This window comes from Oryx dammah, unplaced genomic scaffold, assembly GCF_014754425.2.
Source record: "Oryx dammah isolate SB20612 unplaced genomic scaffold, SCBI_Odam_1.1 HiC_scaffold_29, whole genome shotgun sequence".
NCBI classification, from domain to species: Eukaryota; Metazoa; Chordata; class Mammalia; order Artiodactyla; family Bovidae; genus Oryx; species Oryx dammah.
The window spans coordinates 25,057,213-25,083,673 of record NW_024070213.1 but is presented as its reverse complement, the minus strand read 5'-3'; the positions used below and the strand labels follow the sequence as shown (position 1 = coordinate 25,083,673).

Below are 26,461 nucleotides of genomic sequence, written 5' to 3'. Positions count from 1 at the left end.
TGATTGGGATATTAATTCAGGAGAAATAAGGAAATGGGACTGTTTGAATAGGCTTAGCAGGATGGTTTAGTTCTTCCTGAAAATAAGTGTGATGCCATCTCAACTTACCTTGACCTCTACCCTGACTCCCACATTCAGGTACAATCAAATGTTTAGTTTCTAAACACACACACACACACACATGCATTAAAAAGATTACAAAATACCCAATAGACAGACACAGACATTCAGTGAAACTTCTCCTAAATATCAGATAAAGGCAGCATGCCAATATAGCAATAAAACCATAAATTTATATTGTAATGGAACACAAATTAATAAAATGGGGAAGTAGAACTTACAAAATAGCTTTAAACTCAATACCAGATTTCATTATAGGTCCTAGACTATAATGGACACAAGATAATTTTCATGGTTGATCCATAATAATAGTCATTGGGAAGTTAAATGACAGAAGAGCAGCAGCTTTAAGTGGGAAATGGCACAATTCTTCACAGCTGTCATGCTTGTGCACTTGCTGACTATCAACCTTGAACAAAGCATTTAATTCAAACCCCATTTAAAAGTATACACTGTCAAAAGAGAGGCCAAAAACCATATACTAGTTAAGGAAGCAACCTATAACCCATGTGCCAGAGATGACACTGAAGATCAAGTCAGTTGGAACATAGACGGATTGCTCACAACCCATTGTAGGAGCTGACTATTCAGAGATGATCTCTTCCTGGTCTCATAATGCATAACATTTTGCTGGGTGGCCACCTGATGGGAAGAACTGACTCATTGGAAAAGACTCTGATGCTGGGAAAGATTGAAGACAGGAAGAGAAGGGGACAAAAGAGGATGAGATGGTTGGATGGCATCACTGACTGGATGGACATGAGTTTGAGCAAGCTCTGGGAGTTGGTTATGGACAGGGAAGCCTGGCATGCTGCTGTCCATGGAGTCGCAAATAGTCGAACATGACTGAGTGACTGAATCGAACTGACTATTTTGCCCATTCAGAACTGCAATTGAATTTAAATTCTCTCTCTGAAGACAGATTTTGCCTTTTAAGTAATCTTTTAAACTTCCACAATGCTATATATCTACGATATATTATTACTACTAAGATCCTACTGCTGTTTTTAAAAGTAGTGCATAAAAATAAGTGCTACATGTATAATGTATATCATAGAATACATCATATTTCATAGAATATATTCAATATTAAATTTCAACACCCACTGAAGAAGAACTGAGTGTGTAAGTCATAGTGATAATATGGATATAGATATATAGATTTAGGTATGAAAAGAGAGTTCTAGCAAAGATCCAAAGCAAAAGTCACAACTTAGAAGCGTAGTAAAAGCAAAGACCTTGAACTCTAATTAATTTCCTATATACTCAGTTTGGGGCTTCCCAGATGATGCTAGTGGTAAAGAACCCGCCTGCCAGTGCAGGAGATATAAGAGATGTGGGTTCATTCCCTGCATTGGGAAGATCCCCTGGAGGAGGAAATGGCAACCCACTCCAGTACTCTTGCCTGCAGAATTCCATGGACAGAGGAGTCTGGTGGACTACAGTCTGACTCTGTGATCCCATGGACTGTAGTCCACCAAGCTCCTCTGTCTATGGGGTTACAGAGTCAAACATGACTGAAGCAACTTAACACACCATAGCACATACTCAGTGTGACATCAAAAGGAGGTGAAGATTCCTTACTTAAGGGTATTAAACTGAGGAATTCTCATCAGGTTCAAAGAAAATCTTCACACGAACCACAGACTGCAATACGACCAATAGGGTCTGTGGTATTAAAGTAACACTGGATTTATCCTATCTCAATTATCAAAATAAAGTAACATCTGGCATCTACATGTATTATCTCACTAACCTTACAATTGGGCTTCCCTGGTAGCTTAGCTGGTAAAGAATCCTCCCGCAATGCAGGAGATCCCAGTTCAATCCCTGGGTCGGGAAGATCACCTGGAGAAGGGATCGTCTACCCACTCCAGTATTCTTGGGCTTCCCTACTGGCTCAGACAGTAAAGAATCCACCTACAATGCAGGAGACCTGGGTTCGATCCCCAGGTTGGGAAGATGCCCAGGAAAAGGGAATGGCTACCCACTCCAGTATTCTTGGCTGAAGAAGTCCGTGGACAGAGGAGCTTGGCAGGCTACAGTCCATGGGGTCACAGAGTCAGACACAACTGAGTGACTTTCACATTCACAACCTTACAATTAGCACTATCTGGTGATGACAAATATTTTTCATACATTCAATGTATTTTACCAAACAATCCCTATGGGGGTGCCAAGCACTGTTCTATATATTAAACATATAAGAATAAATTAAAAATGTGATTCTTGCAAATTAGAAGCATAATCAGGTTCTTCTGATACCTATATTGTGCTATCAAAATCAAGTTTTTTGACCTTCAAAACATTTGGCGTGCTTTGCTTATTATTTTACCGTTAATTACAGAATTAAATGAATTTTAACTCTGAGTTTCAGATGTGCTTTTTTGCTCTGTAGATATTATTCAAGCGAATAAAACTCTATGAATTGTGGAATGATAAAATATTCACAGAAACTTACAACTCTGCAGTTGAATAACAATTACATTTGTTCCAAACAGGCAATTGGTTTCCAAACACATTAAACAAAGGCAATTTAGAAAACTTCTTCTTCTTCTTGGCATCATTAACATTGTTGAACGTCCTGGGATTCTGGAGTGTTTCACAAAGGTAAGTGTGTGGTAAGATGAACAATTTCTGAGTCCATGAAATATTGATCTGGGAGCCATCACTGAGCCAATGGGAATCTTGTATTCCATGACTGGACAAATTAGCATATTAGAGAAATTTAACAGACATTCAGAGCAAGAAATTTCCATTTAGACTTCACTTTCTCCATCAGTCCTTTTAATAAAAAGTTCTTTGCTCAAGTCTAAAAAAAGATATTTTTCCTCCAACATACAGTGCCATTTTAGAATTAGAAATAACCATATCGATAATAAGAATGAATGAGTCATTATCATTAAAAGCAAATATCATTAAACAAATAGCTAGAAATCTAATGAGCCTTAAGATTTGGATTCCATTCAGGCCTTTAATCAGCAGTGACCATTTCAAGGTCAATAACAAACTGTGCAAAATCATTTAGCCAGTCACCTGAGACCATTCAAGTGGCTTAATATGTATCATCTACCATCCATCCATTGCCAGGCCCTCTCTCTCAGTGATGTCTTCTTGGATGGCTGTGTGCTTTTGAGCAAAGTGCCTCACCTCTCTGAGCCTCTGTCTTCACACATGTAAAATAAGGACAATAATTCCAACCTTTTGTGGGCTTTTTGCGGAGATGAATTTTGTTAAAAGACCAAGCATGTCTGCCATGTTGCAGGAACTAAATATGTCTTTATTTTCCTCACTTCTTTCCATTCATTTATCTATTTAGTCACTTAGTCTCTCGTCTAGTGCCACTTATTCCTTGCCTGAATCATTCTTTTATTCCTCTAATAACTCTCTTTTGGAACATCAGTCATGGCATGTGGTAAATCAGAAGGACATGCAGTCGGTATCAGTCAATGGGGCCTATGGTCCAGCATAAGAGAAGCACTGAGACCTCAGGCGAGACAGAATTAATGACAAAAAAAAAAAAATTAAAAGTCTTAAGGGCTTCCTGAATTTTAAAATTTCTTACCTTCCAAAGTGCATGTTATCAAAGTGACCCTCTGTACTGTAAAATCTCCTTAAAAATGCCTGCCTGGTTCTTAGATTGACCACCACATTAGAAAGTCAGATTCTTGCAGAAGGATTCAACAGCAATGTCCCCGTCTTTGCAGCAAAACAGAGTCGGCAATAAAAACTGAAACTGAAGGCAAGGCTTCTTTCCCCTCTGGCCACTGCCTCCAAATACATGAGTGTCACCCATCAGCTAATTCTCACAAACCTGTGTTGTTTCTCAATTTCACGTACTCTCCCACTGTAAGATTTGACCCTGTGTTTCAAAAAATAGTTTGGGTCATTTGTCGAGACGTGCACAGACCTCAAGTTTGTCTACAGAGTGAAGAAAGAGAAACAAAATTGTATCTTAACACATAAATGTGGAATCTAGAAAAATGGTAGAGATGATCCTATTTGCAGGGCAAGAATAGAGACAGACACAGAGAATGGGCACGCAGACACACAGTGAGGAAAGCAAGGGCAGGCTGAATCGGGAGAATGGAATTTACATATATACACCACCATGTGTAGAATAGATAGCTAGTGGGAACCTGTTGTATAGCACAGGGAGCACAGCGCGGTGCTCTGTGATGACCTAGAGGGGTGGAACGGGTGGGGGTGGGAGGGGATATATATATATATATATACATATAGCTGATTCACTTTTTTGTACCGCAGAAACTAACACAACATTGCAAAGCAACTATATCTTAATTAAAAATACATATATGTTAATAAAGTTGAAAAAAAAAGCAATCTTTAGAGGTAGCCCAGTTGAATCCAGTCCCACAGCTTAGCTGCACAAACCTCAGCAAGTTGCTTAACCTTGCTCAGCCTCAGTTTCTTCTTTGTCTAAAGGAAACCATAAGAATGGTAACTGTGCCATAAGGTTATTGTGAGGATAAGAAAATACTCAAAAATGTTAGCAATAATAATAATAATGGCTTCATGTGTTGCTTTATGCTCTCTTCTTCCTCCTGTTTATTTTTCACCTAGACTCATGCTGAGATATGGCCAAGATGACCATGACTGTGGGCTAAATTCAGGTATCGCTAGCACGGGAACCAAAACTCTATTACTCTGGGACTGACTCACACATTTATTCATATATCCATTCATTCAACCAATGTGTTAAGCATCGTTCCAAGCACTTGAAAAATAAAATTAAAGAAAGCAAAGTACTGGTCTACACGGAGCAAGCATCTAGCACTCAAAATATTTAAGTGTGATTATTCTTCTGTGATTGTTGAGCAAGTGAGTTACTATAAAGCGAGAGATGCTAGAGCAGGGTTCAGAGAAGGAGGCAGGAATAAAAATACACAAAGCACCAGAGATTGGAGGAACCAGAGATGAAAAGGACCAAGAGATAATGTAGGCAGGGCTTGTGTGTGTGTGCTAAGTCACTTCAGTCATGCCCTACTCTTTGCGACACTATGGACTATAGCCTGCTAAGCTCCTCTGTTCGTGGGATTCTCCAGGCAAGAATACTGGAGTGAGTTGCCATGCCCTCCTCCAGGGGATCTTCCCAACCCCAGGTATGTCTCCTGTGGCTCCTGCATTGCAGGTAGAGTCCTTACCACTGAGCCATTGAGGAAGCCCCAGTGTAGGGCTTATTTAGAAAGAAATCGGATTCTTACCAAATCTTCTCCATCTCCTGTATGCTTTCTTTTATCTTGCATCCTTTATGGGGGAAGGAAACAAAGAGAGGATGAAACAAAGCAGGATGAGAAGAAATTAATTTTCTATATGTTGAGCATTTCTGTCTTAAGCAGCATGATTGTCCACCTCTCTGATCTTATCACTCTATACATGAGAACTGTGGTGTTGGAGAAGACTCTTGAGAGTCCCTGGACTGCAAGGAGATCAAACCAGTCCATCCTAAAAGAAATCAGTCCTGAATATTCATTGGAAGGAAGGATGCTGAAGCTGAAACTCCAATACTTTGGCCACCTAATGTGAAGAACTGACTCACTGGAAAAGATCCTGATGCTGGGAAAGATTAAAGGCAGGAGGAGAAGGGGACAACAGAGGATGAGATGGTTGGATGGCATCACCAACTCGATGGACCTAAGTTTGAGCAAGCTCCGGGAGTTGGTGATGGACAGGGAAGCCTGGTGTGCTGTAGTCCCTGGGGTCACAAAGAGCAACTGAGTGTCAGTCCATGGACATGACTGAATGACTGAACTGAACTGAATACATGAGAACACTGAAGTGAAAACCTAATTGAGTAAATCGTGCTGCTTCTAAGTGCCACGGAGAAGCCCTCTTCCTGCTCTGATGACTCCTTAACTCTATGGGGATGGAGACTGTCCCTTCAGCTCAAGTAACTGTATTCACCACCACCTGTTGATCAGCCTCCACAAGAAAAGAATGCTTGTCCCATTTCAGAAGAAAGGAGAGTCTAAAAAGTTTGCCCATAGAGATTAAATAGCTAGAACCAACTACATTAGTTCAAAGGAACACATTGCCTTGGGTATCTATTCCCAGTTGGGACTGGAGAGGTCAAACCAAAAGCATTAAGTGAGAAACGGTATGGAATATAAGTGATTAGATCAGTGTTTGCAGTGAAAGTGCAGGATTCCAGCTTATTTCTATACTGATTGCTTTTGTCAAACACTGGCAAAAAATAAGGGGCTTCCCTGGTGGCTCGGTGGTAAAGAACCTGCCTGCCTAGAAGGAGACAAGGGTTCGAACCCTGGGTCAGGAAGATCCCCTGGAGTAGGAAATGGCAACCTACTCTAGTATTCTTGCCTGGACAGTCCTATGGACAGAAGAGTCTGGTGGGCTACGGTTCATTGGGTTGCAAAAGGATCAGACATGACTTAGCAAATAAACAACAACAAACAATAAGGATGGAAACAGGAGAAAACACAGATGTCTGGGGGATAATATTATTGAAACATCATTTATGAGAGAGATGATGTTTTATCTCAATACACTTCCAAACACAATCTAGTTCTTACCAAACCCAAAGGTATATCTGGTCAGAGCCAGATATTGGTGATAAATCTATCAGTGTCAGTCCCAAGTATCAAGGAGAGTCCCAAGCTATTCTTGTCCCAAAGATCCTGAGGCCAGTGGATTAATGATGAAACAGCACCCTCACTAACATACAAGTGGAATTAGGTCTGTGCTAGCATACAAGGGCACCCCACCATCAAGTTTATATTACTGTGCTACAATCCTGGTGTAAGTCCTAGAACCAAACTAATCTTGTTGAGGTCAGTGGAAAATCACTTAACTGGGTATGCTACTGTTTAGTCTCTAAGTCATGTCCAACTCTTTTGCAATTCCATGGACTATAGCCCACCAGGCTCCTCCATCTATGGGATTTCCCAGGCAAGAATACTGGAGTGGGTTGCCAACCCAAGGAGATCTTCCCAACCCAAGGAGATCGAACCCGTATCTTCTGCATTGGCAGGGGAATTCTTTACCTCTGAGACACCAGGGAAGCCCTAGCTAAGTATAGTTAGGAATATTCCAGAGAGCCAGACCAGGTGTACCTTCCATTTCTAAGAAGAAACAAAAGCAAACAGTCCCCTGCCTCTGTCTGTATTAGAGTCCTCTTCAATCACATCTGAAATAGTGACATGAATACCTGAGGCTCTCGAGGTTGGGGCTGAAGGAAGTAGGTAGATGAAATGTTTTCCCTTGCTGGAAAGTATTATATGAATATCGCTATAGACCTTAATATAAATATGCATCCTACATCAGATGCTAAGATAATAATAAAGAATATTATAGATGTTTATTGGGCTTCCCAGGTGGCACTAGTGGTAAAGGACTCCCCTGCCAATGCAGGATATATAGAAGACACGGGTTCAATCCCTGGGTTGGGAAGATCCCCTGGAGGAGGGCATGGTAACCCACTCCAGTATTCTTGCCTGGAGAATCCCATGGACAGAGGAGCCTGGCGGGCTACAGTCCATGGAGTCGCAGAGTTGGACATGACTGAACTGACTTAGAGTGCACACACAGATGTTTATAGAGGGGAAAATAGAAGGGTATTTATTATTACAACTTGACATCATCATCCCTCTAATATTGTAAAACACATAAAGTTAATATCATTGTGCTTAATTTGTTAATGATACCAGTAATCTTTTGTACATAACCTGTAACAATTAGTGAAAGAGACCTAAATCAGAGACAAAGGACTAGTTATTCAAAGCATATCCTTTTCTTACAGGTATTTTTAGCAATGTTGAGAAGGGAAAGAAGGCAAAGTTAGCATCAGAAACCTTCGCAAATTAAAAAAAAGCCTAACCTCAGAGACTTACGTGTCTTTGATAAAACTGAACTTATGGTTCTTATTCATTTGTTCATTCAACCAACATTTACTGGACATCTGATATGTACTCTGGAGAAGGCCCACTCCAATATTCTTGCCTGGGAAATCCCATAGACAGGAGCCTGGCTGGCTACAGTCCACGGGTTCGCAAATGGATCAAGCATGACTTAGCGACTAAACAACAACATGTACCAGGTACTGGTCAAAGCAGTAGGCATACAGCAGTGAATAAAACAGCCTGAAATTCCTCTCCTCCTAGAGCTTCTTCAGAATGTTTAAGAAACAATGGTCTTCAGAGGCAGCATGCTATAGAAGAAAACTCAGAGAGTTCTGGTTTCAAACCTAAGCTCTGTCAACTCTTACTCATGTGAACCTAAGCAACTTATGTAACCTCTTAAAACATCAGTCTTTTTTGCCTGTGAAATGCGAATGGTTCCATTCTTCCCAGGCTGTAGTGAGAATTTGGTTAGTTAGGGTGAGTACTGGGCCCTGGCTTACTGGCTGGCATTTAGAAGATGGGGAATCCAGATTTTGGATATGTCATGGATAAGAGGATACAGTTTAGAAACAGATTTGTAGACTTCTTCTTCAACAGTGGTATTTTCCACACAGTCTCAGCGCTGAATTTACAAACCCCTAGACTGAGCGACTTCCTTTCACTTTTCACTTTCATGCATTGGAGAAGGAAATGGCAACCCACTCCAGTATTCTTGCCTGGAGAGTCCCAGGGACAGAGGAGCCTGGTGGGCTGCCATCTGTGGGGTCGCACAGAGTCAGACACGACTGCCGCGGCGTAGCAGCCGTGCATCTGACCACTGTAAAGTGGCGCTGGTGGTAAAGAGCCCACCTGCCAATGCAGGAGACCTAAGAGACAGGAGTTCGATCCCTGGGTCGGGAAGATCCCCTGGAGAAGGAAATGGCAACCCACTCCAGGACTCTTGCCTGAGGAATCTCATGGACAGATGAGCCTAGTGGACCACAGACCATAAGGCTGCAGAGAGTCAGACGCGGCTGAAGTGACTTCACACACACAGCACATCTGATAAATCTTTCCAGTCCTGCCGCCATTAAGTCTACAAAGTCGATAGTTCCAGACTTTCACGTTTCTCACCATCGGACTCATGGCAGACTGTAAAACAGCACCACCTAAAGGTCCTTGTGAGACACCTCCACGCGTCCTAAAACTCCCTTTGTCGTTTTATCCAGACTCTTCTGGGGAGCAGGGCTCTTAAATAATCATCACCGTTGTGCCAGTATCTATGGGACTGTAATAAAAGGGAGACAAGCACGGGGAGAAAGCAAATGATTTATCAAGTCATCTACATCTGGCCTTAAAAAAAAACCTTTCTTTCTTTCTTTTTTAGGTATTGTAATCTAAATCATTTTAATGCCCAGAACACCAGTGGAAGTAATCTCGAAGAAACCCTTCCCCTCCAGGAAAAGTCTTTGAAATTTTACGGCAGTACACAGGAATTTTCTTCAAGTATTGATCTTTGGGAAACAGCCCTGTGAAACTATTCGACTCAGCCCATCATATGAGCAGAGTGTTCACTGGTTTCTTCAGCTGGCTGCTATGCCTTTTAGATTAAGAGCTAATATGTATTGGTATGAGAGTGGCCTTATGAACGTTATCTGTGTACTTTAATGGTTCAGCCGTTTAAAGCAATGTACGTGACACTTCTTAGTTGTCATAGTTTTAAGTCTTTAGAATTGAAATAATAGTACGTCAATATTCTCCTCTTCAGTACATTTATTGAGCCCTTATTACATGCCAGGCATAATAATCAGACACAGTTTACGTCAGAGTAAATAATAACCCTAAACACAAGTAACCTATACCTTATACATAAATAATAAGCCTATACAGTTTTACTGTACTTCATCTTGCTATTACACTATCAAGAGTGAAGGAAACTTTCTCTGAATTAAACAGCAGCATTACTGGGTCCAGTGATTAAGACTTTGCCTTCCATTGCAGGCGGTGCAGGTTTGATCCCTGGTTGAGGAGCTAAGTAAAATCCCCAAAACCCAAAACACAAGCAAAATTGTAACAAATTTATTAAAGACTTTTAAAAAATGGTCCTCTTTAAAAAAAATTTTTTTTAAAAAAAACAGCATTACTAAAATAGAGATCCTTAACCCAAAAGTGAATATTCACATACTGAAGAAATTGTAAAATAAATATAAGTGGTGGAATTATTGAGATTAAAGGAAAGAAGAAAATTAAGGAGGCTAAATGAGTGTTGGGGGAAGGGCAGGTGATCAAATCAAAGAGATGCTGAAAGAGATTCCCTAACCTGGTCTCCACTGGTACCAGTTCAGATGCATTCAGAAAATTGTTTTCCAAAAGAGATTTTACCAGTATAAGCAAATAAATGTGAAAAAATTCATTTAAAAAATCAAATACAACTAGGGTCCCAAATCTTTGTAGCAGTGTTTATCAAGGTTTTGCTGAGGACCCCCAGTTTCAGGCAGATCTTTCTGGCCCCAACCACAGACTGCTTTAAGGCAAAACTTTTCCCAGGAATTGGCAGTTCTAACAAACCCACCCAAATCATTCTTAACGCTCTCTAAAATCTGAGCACCACTCTTTTCTGGGACAGTGCAAGCTGGATAGAAGAGGTGGGTTTATCAGTTGATTGGAAATGATTCTGCAGTTAAAGCACCTCCCTTGTGTATATCTAAAATACTTTAGATCTGCAGAATAAAAGATTTATACATCTTGATGAGGTATGATATGCATTTCTAATTGCAAAAGAGCAGCCGTAAAGCACCAGGTGTTTCTCTTACTCAAACTATTTTTCATTTGTTTGTTCTGAGGACAGTGAAAAGACAAACCCTTACAGACAAAAATTCTTGCCCTGTAACATTTTCCGAATCCTTCTCTTTTTGGGGGGTGGGGGTGGCATTTGTTCTCTGATGAAACAGTGAGGCTGATTCCTGATCTGCCTTAGAATCTTTCTTTGTTCTAAAAGGTTAAATGCTGAGTTTGTGATTTGGGTTTAATCAATGCTCCAAAGATCAAAAAACCTTTAAATACACCTCATCTCAGAACAAGTCAGAAGCTCCAACAGTCCCTCTCAATGTTAGAAATAGGGTCTGCTTTATTTTGTTGTCCACCCCTCCCAAATTTGCCTTTGTCTTCTTAATTTCTACATCATGATAGGAAAAAGTGCTCATTATGCTTTCACTCGTCATTAGAGGTGAAAAAAGATCTACAGAATTATAAAGATGACCCCAAGCAAACTTACCAAAAGAGCTTAGAATTCTCACACTGGGGATAACACTCGTGATTAGCTAAATTGCAGGGACTACATACACTTGCATTGGAAGCAGGAGGCATTCACACACTAGTTTCTTGTCTAGTGCTTAGCAACATTATCACTGAGCACCTGGAATAGTTTAGGCATTAAGTGTAATTGGTTTTGCTTTACATAAATCTGTAGCTTTGTAAATAAGCAGAGCATTTCAGCTTCTCTATAACACCAATTAACTTAAAGGGATGTGTTGTTTGCAGAAGCCTGCTGGGTTCTGTACAGTATTTCTCCAGTAATATGCTCAGTGGCAGGCAAAGTTCTGTGTCCCCGCAGTGTTGCATTGACTCCCAGTCACTTGTTGCCAAGGGTCTGAACCCAGACACTCGTTTGCTCCATTTTTCAGTTGTAAAAGATGGGGAAGATGAAGTCTTTCCTAAGAATCACCTTCTGTGCTCTATTTCTGTCCATGACCGAGACCTGAAAGGTGAGGTACTGGAAAATGTTTTCTGTGACATGCAGAACATACATCTGACACCAGCTGACTCTGTCCACAGCTGACAGCTACATCTCTTTCCTTTCTTTTCTTCTTGTAACACTTCAATGCAATGCAGCCAAAAGTCCCTGCATTGAACTGTATACAAAATTAAGAAAACCACTTTCTTATGATGTGAATCTGCCAGTGAAAATGTTCCCATCAGAGTGACTTTTTAAATAACAGTTAGAAAGCTGCTCCTGGAAGTTGGTAAATTTTTTCAAGCTTCTTGGATATTTACCCTCATTGCCCCTCATTGCCCCTCTCTTTTTTTATTAATTAGTTGTTAATTAATTAATAGATCAGGCATTAGTTGCTTCACCCATGATGTTTTTAGTTGCATCATGCCAGATTTTTAGTTGCGGTATGTGGAGTCTAGTTGCCCTGCCAGGGATTGAACCTGGGCCCCTTAAGTCTTAGCCACTGGACTACCAGGGAAGTCCCTCCCCTCATTATCTCTTGGATTCAGCTTAATCCTGTCTCATATCCCTTTCAGGTAATCTTGATTTATAGCATTCATTCCACTCTGGCCAAAATCTAATTCTCCTGGTTTCTGAAAGCTTTTTATCGACTATCAGAGTAACAGTATCACCAAAAAACAGCTCATGATTCCAAAACGCTTCCTATTAATATTACATGATTTACAAATTGAAGGAGGGAGACTCCTAAAAACCATAGGATCCCTTTGCTGGATGTCAAAAGAGCTTCAGCCTTAGCACCTTGAACCAGTACGGCGGTGGGCATAGCCCATCACCACTGCTAGAAAAGCCGACATACAATCACCAGCCACAGACTTATAAATAAGGTCCTTAAATGAAATCAACAGCTGAGTGATGACAGCACGCAGGTGCTGCTAACATTCAGGTCTGCTTGTAGAGAACAGGGAAATTAGAGGAACCACTCATAATAACAACTCATATCTGTGTCACCCTTTATAGTTTACAAGCTGCTGTCACTTGTATCATCACATTTGGTTGGCACCACCCTGGGAAGTAGACACATTTTGGCAAGCCCGTTTCATACAGGAGACGTTGCAGCTCTGAGACAGAGTGAATAATCGAGAGTCACAGAGACAGTGGATGTCTCAAGATGTTCACTTGGTCTGTCTGTTTTTAAAGTGCCAGCCCCTTCGACAAAAGACACACAATAGTCACCAACACCAGATGATTCCCAGCCACTTGGGTGAAACACTCTCCACATCATCCCAAAGGGAACAAGAATGAAAGGAAAGACCACATGGGGGTTTGCTGTTGTTTAGTCACTAAGTTGTGTCCAACTCTTCAATGACCCAGTAGACTGTAGCCTGCCAGGCTCCTCTATCTATGGGATTTTCCAGGCCGGAATACTGGATTGTGTTGCCATTTCCTTCTCCAGGGGATCTTCCTGACCCAAGGATTGAACTCATGTCTCCTGCATTGGCAGACATATTCTTTACCATGGAGCCACCTGGGAAGCCCCACTGGGGTTAGGGACCCTGACAGAATGGTTACCCAGAACAGCATTGTTCTAACATCTCTTCCCCAGCCCTTAGCTCCCTCTATGGAGCCAGCCATTGTCCTTGTGTGGATCTTAGGCTTTCAGGAGCACTGCGTTGAAAAGACGCCCCCAGACTGACCACCCTGGGGCTGGGAAAGAGGGTCTTGGGCACAAAAGCATCCTTTCCTTCCCCTTGCAACAAAATGCCCTCAGATGTGCTATAGTCAATTCCAAACTGCCTTAGGAAAGAACAGGTTAAGGAAAACAAATTTACCCTCCAAAATATTATTAATAGTGGTGAAGACTCCTATAGTACTGCTAAAGACAAGGCTCTGTTGTTGTTTTTCTAAAATATTAACTCATTTAATCATCAGCTTCCCAGGTAGTGTTAGTGGTAAAGAACCTACCTGCCAATGCAGGAGATATAAGAGAGGTGGGTTCGATCCCTAGGTTGGGATGATCCCCTGGAGGAGGGCATGGGTTCGATCCCTAGGTTGGGATGATCCCCTGGAGGAGGGCATGGCAACCCATTCAAGTATTCCTGCCTGGAGAATCTCATGGACAGAGAAGCCTGGGAGGCTTCCATCCAAAGGATCACAAAGAATCAGACAGGACTGAAGTGACTGAGAATGTGCGCAAGCATTTGGTCATCACAATAAATACTCTATAAGTACAATTACCTCTATAAGTACAATGGTAAATCCCGTTTTACAGATACAAAGCATGAAACACAGAGGAGTTATTAACTTTACAAAGGTTGTACAAGCAGCACGGCCAGAGTGAAAATTTGGACCTAGGGAGCCTGATCACAAATTCCGGGGGCAAGCCCTTTAATGGAACTGCCCTTCAGTAGAGCTGTTGCCTACAATAGATTTTTATATATTCTCAGGGCAATTCCAGGGAAGACAGTGCCTTGGCCCAATGCATTTCAGTATCTTCTGTCCCAGTACAAAAGAACAGGACTTCTTCCATCAGTAATTGTTGGATGCAAACAATATCAACTCTTAACAAGCCCAGGGACTGCCCCTCCCTCTCTTTTGTGAATAATTATTGCTCTTCTGCTTAAACCCAAAGGCATGACTCTAAGGGCAGAATTTCAGGCTCTGTGGCAATTGTTGTAGGGGTCCATTTGGAGTTTTCCTTAATCTATAATTTAAGCTGTCTGTTCCTCAATTGACAGTCATTGTTAGGTCAAGATGGAACCCTAGGCCAACTAGTCTCCACTTCCTTAGCCTCTACATGGACATTCCTGGGATTCCTCCAGTAAATTTAATAAAAGTGTCTAAGATAATGGAGCACTGTGATGATAAGACCCAGTCTCTCTGTCTCACTCTGCCTATCTCTGTCTCATACATTGCTGCTAACTCGCTTCAGTCGTGTCCAACTCTATGCGACCCCTCTCATACATACACATATTCATTCTCTCTCTCCGTATCTATCTTCTCCCTCTCTCTGGCTTTGTGATCAACTGAGGTGAACTATGCACTATGCTCTAGCATCCATTGTCTATGGTCTAATCGATGCTATTTGAGAGCCAAGATCTTTTCCCCAAGTGATACATTGTCACAAGTCTACTCAGAGACCTTACTAACTATTAAACAATAAAACAGTACCCAAACTTTAATCTATCATCCACCTTTAGTTCAGTCAGTTCAGTTCAGTCGCTCAGTCATGTCCAACTCTTTGTGACCCATGAATCACAGCACGCCAGGCGTCCCTGTTCATCACCAACTCCCAGAGTTCACTCAAACTCACGTCCATCAAGTTGGTGATGCCATCCAGCCATCTCATCCTCTGTCGTCCCCTTCTCCTCCTGCCCCTAATCCCTCCCAGCATCAGGGTCTTTTCCAATGAGTCAACTCTTCACATGAGGTGGACAAAGTATTGGAGTTTCAGCTTTAGCATCATTCCTTCAGAAGAACACCCAGGGCTGATCTTCAGAATGGACTGGTTGGATCTCCTTGCAATCCAAGGGACTCTCAAGAGTCTTCTCCAACACCACAGTTCAAAAGCATCAATTCTTCAGTGCTCAGCTTTCTTCACAGTCCAACTTTCACATCCATACATGACCACTGGAAAAACCATAGCCTTGACTAGACAGACCTTTGTTGGCAAAGTAATGTCTCTGCTTTTCAATATACTATCTAGGTTGGTCATAACCTTTCTTCCAAGAGGTAAGCATTTTTTAATTTCATGGCTGCGGTCACCATCTTCAGTGATTTGGGAGTCCCAAAATAAAGTCTGACTCTGTTTCCACTGTTTCCCCATCTATTTCCCATGAAGTAATGGGACCAGATGCCGTGATCTTCGTTTTCTGAATGTTGAGCTTTAAGCCAACTTTTTCACTCTTCTCTTTCACTTTCATCAAGAGGCTTTTTAGTTCCTCTTCACTTTCTGCCATAAGGGTGGTGTCATCTGCATATCTGAGGTTATTGATATTTCTCCTGGCAATCTTGATTCCAGCTTGTGCTTCCTCCAGCCAAGCGTTTCTCATGATGTACTCTGCATAGAAGTTAAATAAGCAGGGTGACAATATACAGCTTTGACATACTCCTTTCCCTATTTGGAACCAGTCTGTTGTTCTATGTCCAGTTCTAACTGTTGCTTCAAGAGGCAGGTCAGGTGGTCTGGTATTGCCATCTCTTTCAGAATTTTCCACAGTTTATTGTGATCCACACAGTCAAAGGCTTTGGCATAGTCAATAAAGTAGAAATAGATGTTTTTCTGGAACTCTCTTGCTTTTTCCATGATCCAGTGGATGTTGGCAATTTGATATCTGGTTCCTCGGCCTTTTCTAAAACCAGCTTTAACAACTGGAAGTTCACGGTTCACGTATTGCTGAAGCACGGCTTGGAGAATTTTGAGCATTACTTTACTAGCATGTGAGATGAGTGCAATTGTGCGGTAGTTTGAGCATTCTTTGGCATTGCCTTTCTTTGGGATTGGAATGAAAACTGACCTTTTCCATTTCTGTGGCCACTGCTGAGTTTTCCAAATTTGCTGGCATATTGAATGGAGCACTTTCACAGCATCATCTTTCAGGATTTGAAACAGCTCAACGGGAATTCCATCACCTCCACTAGATTTGTTCGTAGTAATGCTTCCTAGGGCCCACTTGACTTCACATTCCAGGATGTCTGACTCTAGGTGAGTGATCACACCATCATGATTATCTTGGTTGTGAAGATCTTTTTTGTACAGTTCTTCTGTGTATTCTTGACACCTCTTCTTAATATCTTCTGCTTCTGTTAGATCTATACCATTTCTGTCCTTTATCAAGCCCATCTTTGCATGAAATGTTCCCTTGGTATCTCTGATTTTCTTGGAGAGATCTCTAGTCTTTTCCATTCTGTTGTTTTCCTCTATTTCTTTGCATTGATCGCTGAGGAAGGCTTTCTTATTTCTTCTTGCTATTCTTTGGAACTCTGCATTCAGATGCTTATATCTTTCCTTTACTCCTTTGCTTTTCACTTCTCTTCTTTTCACAGCTATTTGTAAGGCCTCCCCAGACAGCCATTTTGCTTTTTTGCATTTCTTTTCCATGGGGATGGTCTTGATCCCTGTCTCCTGTACAATGTCACGAACCTCAGTCCATAGTTCATCAGGCACTCTATCTGTCAGATCTAGTCTCTTAAATCTATTTCTCACTTCCACTGTATACTCATAAGGGATTTGATTTAGGTCATACCTGAATGGTCTAGTGGTTTTCCCTGCTGCTGCTGCTGCTGCTGCTGCTAAGTCGCTTCAGTCATGTCTGACTCTGTGCGACCCCATAGACGGCAGCCCACCAGGCTCCCCCATCCCTGGGATTCTCTAGGCAAGAATACTGGAGTAGGTTGCCATTTCCTTCTCCAATGCATGAAAGTGAAAAGTCAAAGTGAAGTCGCTCAGTCGTGTCTGACTCTTCGTGACCCCATGGACTGCAGCCTACCAGGCTCCTCCATCCATGGGATTTTCCAGGCAAGAGTACTGGAGTGGGGTGCCATTGCCTTCTCCAGTGGCTTTCCCTACTTTCTTCCATTTGAGTCTGAATTTGGCAATAAGGAGTCCATGATCTGAGTCACAGTCAGCTCCTGGTCTTGTATTTGTTGACTGTATAGAGTTTCTCCATCTTTGGCTGCAAAGAATATAATCAATCTGATTTCAATGTTGACCATCTGGTGATGTCCACGTATAGAGCCTTCTCTTGTGTTGTTGGAAGAGGGTGTTTGCTATGACCATTACATTCTGTTGGCAAAACTCTATTAGCCTTTGCCCTGCTTCATTCCATATTCCAAGGCCAAATTTGCCTGTTACTCCAGGTGTTTCTTGACTTCCTACTTTGGCATTCCAGTCCCCTATAATGAAAAGGACATCTTTTTTGGGTGTTAGTTCTAAAAGGTCTTGTAGTTCTTCATAGAACCGTTCAACTTCAGCTTCTTCAGCATTACTGGTTGGGCCATAGACTTGGATTACTGAGATATTGAATGGTTTGCCTTGGAAACGAACAGAGATCATTCTGTTGATCATCCACCTTAGACAGGTTTGAATCCATGTCCTGGCTGGGAATCAGGTTGTTATAATACTTAAGCCTGCTAAACCACAAGTGACCAAACCTTGTCTAAACAGAGTAACAAGTCAATGGTTGATAACAAGTGTCTATTATCATGGTAGCAGCAAGTCAGAAGCACATTTCAAGACACTGATGCCAAGAGCAAAGCAACAACTTTAACAGGGATAAAAGAAGCCATAAAATGGAATCAGCGGGAGGCAGAAATTTGGCAAGAAGCACAGGGAAGTCATCAGAACATCGAAGAAACTATCAAGAAAGCACATGCACCATCATCATGGACAGTGTTCATTTTCCCAAAGCCATCTCTGGAAACAAAATGAGAGTCAAGAGACCATGCTGGATTTTTAAGGAAGAGAAAGAGCTCTCTGTCAGAAATGCTGGAGAGGAAGAGTGAGCTTTAGAAGCCAGAGCAGTAAGACATCATCTGAAGACACTGATTTCCCATGTAATAAAATAGGTGTCTTCAATGAGGCAAATACCCTTTTAGCTAGACTGACTCGTTAACGTGAAAAATCATTTACGATATAGCATGGATTAGCAGAGAAAGCTGGAAGGAGAGAAGCCCTTGGATTTTTTGCACCTGCTTATCTAGCCAGAGAACTTCATGGACAGTTACACATGTAAGCTTCTTGGTAATTTAAGCCTTCTCTTGTGTGCTGCATACGGTGATCTGGGCCAGCCGTCTGGGATGTGACTCCTGCTTTGAGAGTAATGATAAAGTTTCTAGCAGTCACTGTTGTTGTGGGAGGCAGACTGTCGTGGAAGTGTTATTATTAATGAGCATTACCACTAGACAGTTTGAACTCCCATTTTAGGGTGGGATGCATTGCAGAGTAAGTGCCTTAATTTCCCTGAATTGATGAGGGCCCCCTTGAGCATAACCGAATGCTTCCTAATGCATTCCCATGCCTCACTCATATGGGTTAAACCTTCCTGACTGGTTTCTACAGTATCTCCAGAAATGCAGACTTCTGTCTTCATGCAGCTTGTACAGTTCTGCCTTATTTCTTTGCAGCCAACCATGCCTGAAAGACGGGAACAAACAAGATGGACAAGTGTGGCAGTGAATGAACCATTTTTCTGCAATTAGAAGTTCACAGAGAATAAATTATCCCCTCATTCAAGCTGTCCAGTAGTAATGCTCATTAATAATAACACTTCCACGACAGTCTGCCTCCCACAACAACAGTGACTGCTAGAAACTTTATCATTACTCTCAAAGCAGGAGTCACATCCCAGACGGCCGGCCCAGATCACCGTATGCAGCACACAAGAGAAGGCTTAAATTACCAAGAAGCTTACATGCGTAACTGTCCATGAAGTTCACTGGCTAGATGAGCAGGTGCAAAAAAATCCAAGGGCTTCTCTCCTTCCAGCTTTCTCTGCTAATCCATGCTACATCGTAAATAATTTTTCACGTTAATGAGTCAGTCTAGCTAAAAGGGTATTTGCCTCATTGAAGATAGCTATTTTATTACAGGATCTTTATTTTCTAGATGTGGCCATAAGATTATAGAGAATATGTGGTCCCTGAAAACAGAAGTGTTTGTGGAGAACTGCATCTCCACCTATACATGTATGTATACATATTCATATGGGCTTCCCTGGTGGCTCAGTGATAAAGAATCTGCCTGCAGTGCAGGAGCCACAGGAGATGCACATTCGATCCTTGAGTCAGGAAGATCCCCTAGAGGAAGGCATGGCAACCCAGTCCAGTATTCTTGCCTGGACAGTCCCAAGGACAGAGGAGCCTGGTGGGCTATGGTCCATAGGGTCATAAAGAGTCAGACACAACTGAAGAGACTGAGTACACATTATACATATACATATATATACATATACATATACATATACATATGCATATGCATATGCATAGACATAGACATATACTTGCTTCCCAGGTGGCTCAGTGGTAAAGAATCTGCCTGCCAAGCAGGAGACAAGGGTTTAGTCCCTAGGTTGGGAAGATCCTCTGGAGAAGGAAATGGCAACCCACCCCAGTATTCTTGCCTGGGAACTCCCATGAACAGAGGAGCCTGGCAGGCTATAGTCCATGGAGTCGCAAAGAGGAGGACACAACTGAGCAATTATACACAAATACATATAATTACATCCATGTACAGAAGGAGCATTCCAGTTAGTAGCTGATGCTACTATGCCCCTCCATTGGGCTTCTCCATGTCTTTCTACATAGGCTCCTTTGGGCTTCTTTGAAACCTGATGGCTGGTGGCCTATGGCAAGTATCCCCAGAAAGAAATAAAGCCAGGCAGAAACAATATCATCTTTTGTGACCTAGCCAGGGGCTACACAGCATCACTTCTATTGCTTTCTGTTTGTTGAAGTAATCAGAGAACCTTGTCTAGATGTGAAGAGGGGAAACTGGATCCAACTCTTCATAAGAAGTAGCAAGACTCTAGAAATGCACGTGGGACCCCAAATGTCAGTATGGACATTTTTTGTCTAAAGAGGAACAGATATCTGTTAGATAAAGGGCAGAAGCAGGAGCATTTCAGGTAACGTTGGGAAGTAGCATAAGCAACATGGAAAAGTACAAAACAGCACAGCTTATTCTGAAAACTGCAAATCATTTGGACTTTTGACAAGAGCAGTTGTTTGGAGCACAAGATTCAAGGGCAGAATAACATGACAGATTTGTGCTTCAAAAAGAACACTCAGTCCAAAAATGTAGAAGATCAATTGGTAGGGGCTAGACAAAAGTTAAGTCAGGATAGTCACTATGTGTGAGTGAATATTGGTAAGAGATAATGAGATCCAGACTTCACTGGTGGTCCAGTGGTTAAGACTCCATCTGCTAATGTAGAGGACACAGGTTCGATCCCTGGTCCAGGAAGATCCAGCATGCTGCAGAGCAATTAAACCTGTCTGCCACAGCTACTGAGTCCACGAACCTAGAGCCTGGGAGCCACAACAAGAAAAGCCACCACAATGAGAAACCAGTGAACTGCAACAAAACGCAGCCCCAGCTCGCCGCAACTAGAGAAAACTCATGCCTAGAAATGAAGACTCAGAGCAATGAAAGATAAATAAATTAATTTTTTATAAAAGATAAGGAGATCTGAGGTTAGGGTAGCAAGATGTGGATGGGAGATGGGAAAACATCAGAGATTTAAAGGCAGAATAATAGGAAGAAACTATTGGATTTCCACTGGGACTGAGTAATCTCATGTAATTCTCACAACCTCTCTATGATCTAGGAATTATTCTTGTCTTCATTTTGTACATAAGGAAACTGAAACAGAGAGAAGCCAAGCTGCTTGCCCATTTTCCCCACAATTAGAACTTGGATTCATAGAGTCCAACATGGAAGCCCATACATTTAATCACTAAGCTATAGTAATTGGATGCGGTGGCGACAAGGGAAAAAGAGTTCAAGATCATCACCAGGTTTCTGATTCAAGCAACAAACTGACTGTTAATGCCACTCATCTAAAGAAAGAAATACAGGAGGATGGGGGACTAGGATAGTGGAAAGGATGCAAACATGTTTGTATAAAATGAGTTTGAGGCATCTGTAGGGAACTGACCAACCTAGACGGCATATTAAAAAGCAGAGAGGTTACTTTGCCAACAAAGGTCCATCTAGTCAATGGATGTCAATGTCAATGTCTGATCAATGTCTAGTCAGTGGATGTGGGAGTTGGACCATAAAGAAGGCTCAAAGAATTGATGTTTTTGAACTGTGGTGTTGGAGAAGACTCATGAGAGTCCCTTGGACTGCAAGGAGATCAAACCAGTCAATCCTAAAGGAAATTAATCCTAAATATTCATCAGAAGGAGTGATGCTGAAGCTGATGCTACAATACTTTGACCACCTGATGCAAAGAACTGACTCACTGGAAAAGACCCTGATGCTGTGCAAGACTGAAGGCAGGAGGAGAAGGGGGCAACAGAGGATGAAATGCTTGGATGGCATCACCACTTGGGTGGACATGAGTTTGAGCAAGCTCCAGGAATGGTGATGGACAGAGAAGCTGGTGTGCTGTAGTCTATGGGGTCACAAAGAGTTGGACGTGACTGAGTGACTGAACTGACTGACTGTAGGGAATTGAGTGGAGATTTCTAAAACTTTGTTGGTGATCTATACAAGCCATAATGGATTTTGTTCACATAGAAATGAATCTGAATCATCAAGCAGTTATACTTAAAAAGGACCTTAAGGAACATCTAATCAAGTTTTTTACTTTATAAATTAAGAAATCTAGGTCCAGAGAGGTGATGCAATTTGCCCATATAGAAACCCCTATTTCATTGAGAAAGCTTCCAAGAGTTCTGACACTCAGTCTGACTCCACAGAGTATAAATTCTCAAAAGGATTATTAGGGAAGAAGTGTCCATCATCAAATGCTGGATTTAACAAGCAATTTAGTTTGATGTCTTCAGGACTTCTCAGAAGCTTTATTATATATACTGGGAATTTCTGAGAAATGGAGTTGCTATTCAGTGTTTTCTAAATTCATGTGACCACTCAATCCTTTACTCAGAGAATACTTCTCAGCACTGGTATTCTTTGCTATACATCAGAGATGCTGGTAGGTTCTTTGTAGGCCAGACCTTACAGTGGGAATGGCAGTCACTGAATTGGGAAACGTAAATGCAATGGGAGTGGTTGGACCCCAGAGTGGCAGAGGCCAATGGCAGCACTCAACCACCAAAGGCAAAGTGAGCCTTCTTACTATACTGGACAGCAGAGTCAAAGCAGAATAGCCTGACTCATGCAGACCTATGGCACTGACTAGTTGACCATGGTGTTCCTGGAAGTAAGATGCTAAATTCTTATTTAATATGTACTGGCAGAAAAAGTTCTAGATCAAATGAAGGCAAGTTTAACCTGATCATAAAAACAGAGTTGCAGCCACTTAATCAATTTTCAGACTTGAGCCTCTCTCCAGAACAATTTGGATGAAAGGGAACCAGGTCCCCTTGAGAAAAGACCCCAGTACACTGCAAAAATATACTGTCAATTTTTCTCCCAGGCCTCCCCAAAAGGGATCTGCTGTCTTTTACTAGAGTACTTGTACACTGTGCATAAGGAAATGATCAGAGCATTTGGGAATTACTGGATTCAGGCTCTGAACTGACACTGATTCCATGAGATCCAAAACATCACTATGGCACACAGGTTAGAGTAGAGACTTATAAAGACGAGATGACCAGTGGAGTTTTAGCTTAAGTCTAATTCACAGTGGGCCCAGTATGCTCCCAAACCCACCCTGTGGTTATTTCTCTAGTTCCAGAATGTGTAATTGGAACAGACATACTTAGTAGCTGGCACAATTTCCACACTGACTCCCTCTCCTTGTAGATTGAGGGTAACAGTAAGACCCCTACATATGAACCTTCAAGTTGTAAACTTTCAAAAATGTGATTGTGTGTTCACATGTCCAGTCACATAAATTAGTTCAGCTATCTGACATACATTGTCACATGTGTGTATCCTCTACAATTGGTTGTGCTTTTGTGCACTTTATGGTACAGTACTCTATAGTACTGTATGAGTACAGTAGTATAGTATCTTTATTTCAGCCCAGGATGTCTAGAAGCAAGCTTAAAAGCAGTGGTGATGTAATTGGTACTGTACTGTATAGCCAATGGTGTTGAGTAGTTAGGTTAACATTGTTGGATTTATGAATGCACTCTCAGAATGGAACTTGTTCATATGTAGGGAACTTACTGTATTACAGTTGGAAAGGCCATTGGAACACATTAGAATAACCTATACATAGGAAAACAGTAAACCAAAAGCAATATTATATTTCTGAAGAGATTACAGATGTTAGTACCAACCATTAAGGGCTTGAAAGATGTGGGTCTGGTGATTTCCACCAAACCCCATTTAAGTCTTCTATTTGAGCTGTGAAAAGGACAGGTATAAATTTAAAAAAAATTTTAAAAAAACCAACAAAATACAAAAGAAGACAGCAAGTCAAGAAAGGAGGGACCAAGTAACTATAATACTAACAGGAAACAAAAAAAGTGGCAATAATAAATCCTTCTCAATCAATAATTATTTTAGGTAAATGGTTTAAATTCCCCAGTCAAAACACATAGAGTGGCTGAATGGACTAAAAAAAGAAAAATCAAACTATATTCTATCTATAAGAAACTCACTGTAGTTTTGACATATACACTGAAACCCAACAGCACATTAGAAGGATTACCATAACCAAATGGGATTTATTCCTAGGATGTAAAGATTATTCAACAATGAAAATGAGTTAATTTGATACAACACATTATAGAATAAATGATGGAAAAAGTCATGTGATTATCTCAGTAGATGCAGAAAAAGTATTTGACAGAATTCAACACCATATCATGATAAAAATTTTCAATAAAGTAGGAATAGAAAGAAATCATCCCAACACAATTAAGACTATATATGAAATTTTTTTAAATATAATTAAGACTATATTTGAAAATTCCATAGACTTTCCAGTCCATGGAATTCTCCAAGCCAGCATACTGATGTGGGTGGCCCTTCCCTCCTCCAAGGGATAATCCTAACCCAGGGATCAAACCCAGGTCTCCCGCATTGCAGACTGTTTACCAACTGAGCTATCAGTGAAGCCCTAGACTATATATGAAAAGCCCACAGATAACATCAACTCAATGGTGAAAAACTGAAAGCTTTTCCTCTAAGATCAGAACAAAGCAAGGATGTCCAGTCTCACCACTTCTATTCAACATGATATTGGACTTCCTCACCAGAACAAACTGATAAGAAAAAACAAAAGGCATCCCAATCAGAAAGAAGTGAAACTGTCCTTCTTTGCAAACGGTATGATCTTGTATATGGAAAACCCCAAAGACTCCATTTTTTCTGATGTTAGAACTAATAAGCAAATTCACTAAATTTCAGGATATACAATCAACATATAAAAATCAGCTGCATTTCTATACAAAAAGAATGGACTCTCCAAAATTAAGACAATCTATTTACTGTCTGCCATGGAAAAGAATAAAATACTTGGGAATAACCAAAGAGGTGAAAAATTTGCACACTTAAAACTACAAATCATTGATGGAAGAAATTTTTTTAAAGAGACAAATACATTTATTTATTAGAAAAAAGTCAAATAAAAGACATCCCATGTTCATGAATAGAAAGATTGAATATTTTAAAAATACCCACATTGCCCTCCTGAAGTGATCTGCAGATTCAATGTCATCCATATCAAAATCCCAACAGCAATTTTTACAGAAATTTTTAAAAACCTAAAATTCATTGAAACCACAAAATACCATGAATAGCCAAATCAATCTTGAGAAAGAACAAAGCTGAAGGAATCAGATCTCCTGGTTTCAAAATAGACTATAAATCTATAGTATCCAAAACAGTATGGTTTTGGCATAAAGACAAAGAGACCAATGAAGTGGAGTAGAGAGGCCAGAAATAAACTCACATATTGGGTTAACTGATCCTCAATAAAGATGCCAAGAACACACAATGGATAAAAGATAGTCTGCTCAGAAAACAGTGTTGGAAAAACTGGATCTCCACATAGAAAAGAATGAAGCAGGACCCTTGTCTTACCCTATCCACAAATATCAACTCAAAATGGATTAAACATTTTAAACATAAGACCTGAATCTGTAAAATTCCTAGCATAAAACAAAAAATGCTTCATGACATTGCTCTTGGCAATAATTGTATGGATACAACATCAAAAGCACAAGCAACAAACACATAAATATACAAGTAAGACTACATAAAACTAAAAAGTATCTGCACACCAAAGGAACTAACAACAAAATGAAAAGGTAATCTGTCTAAAATTTCAAATTTCAAAGCTATGGTTAAACAGTTTGCACTAAATCTAAGAAAAGGACTAACATCTTGTAATTCCCACCTTCCCATTGGCTGTGCCACTCCTTGTGATGAACCCAAGTTAATCAAGGTCAAATATCACAGACATGCTAAATTTTTGTCTTGACTTTGAGGGTATATAATAACTCTCTGTCTTTGGTATCTGATATAAGAAGGCATATGTCCAAAGAAAATCCCAAACAACTAGCATCTTCCTTGGACTTTATTATTCATCCCTAGAAACAATTTAGCTCCTATGTACAGCTGAATTGGATATGAATAAGAAAAAAACAAGTGGAAAGGAGCACTCTTCTCACCCTCACATGTGCCAATCACAAATAAAGTTACTTCCGCACAGAACTAGTTAACTAAAGACATGGTAGCTATAAATGTAATGGGAAAAATGAAAATAAGGAAGGAGGGAAGAGACGGAGGGAGGGAAGAAAGGATGAAATGAAATAAGGAGAAAAGGGAAGGGGAGGAAGAGAGAGGAAGGAAGGAAGGAAAAAGGAAGGAAGGAAGGAAGAGAGAAGTTGACCTTTCTCCACAGAGTGCAGAACATTTCAATTTAGTAAGTTTGGTGCAGCTGTTCTCATAAACCCATGAAAAGTGGAGCCAATTGTCCATTAAAGATTTACCAGCCATTCCTAATCTTTGCTATGCAAAGTGTCCTTGGAAGATTTCCCTGTACTAGTTGGTGAGAATTATTCTTCCTTTCAAAGTCATTTATGTTCACTGAGAAGTCTGAATGGTATGAAATGGACTGTTCATCATACAACCAAAATTTTACATGAGATTACTGACTTTGTCAGATCT

At 40.8% G+C, this 26,461-nt stretch overlaps 1 protein-coding gene across 1 annotated transcript in view; it reads left to right on the top strand.

Moving 5' to 3' along the window:
- The window catches only part of SLC15A5 (solute carrier family 15 member 5), a 95,057-nt gene extending 85,546 nt beyond the window's left edge, over positions 1-9,511 (top strand). The window contains 2 exon segments of the mRNA XM_040233901.1: positions 2,622-2,730; positions 9,364-9,511. Of these exon segments, the coding sequence (XP_040089835.1) occupies positions 2,622-2,730; positions 9,364-9,511 (257 nt within the window).
- Positions 9,512-26,461: the final 16,950 nt, after the last annotated feature.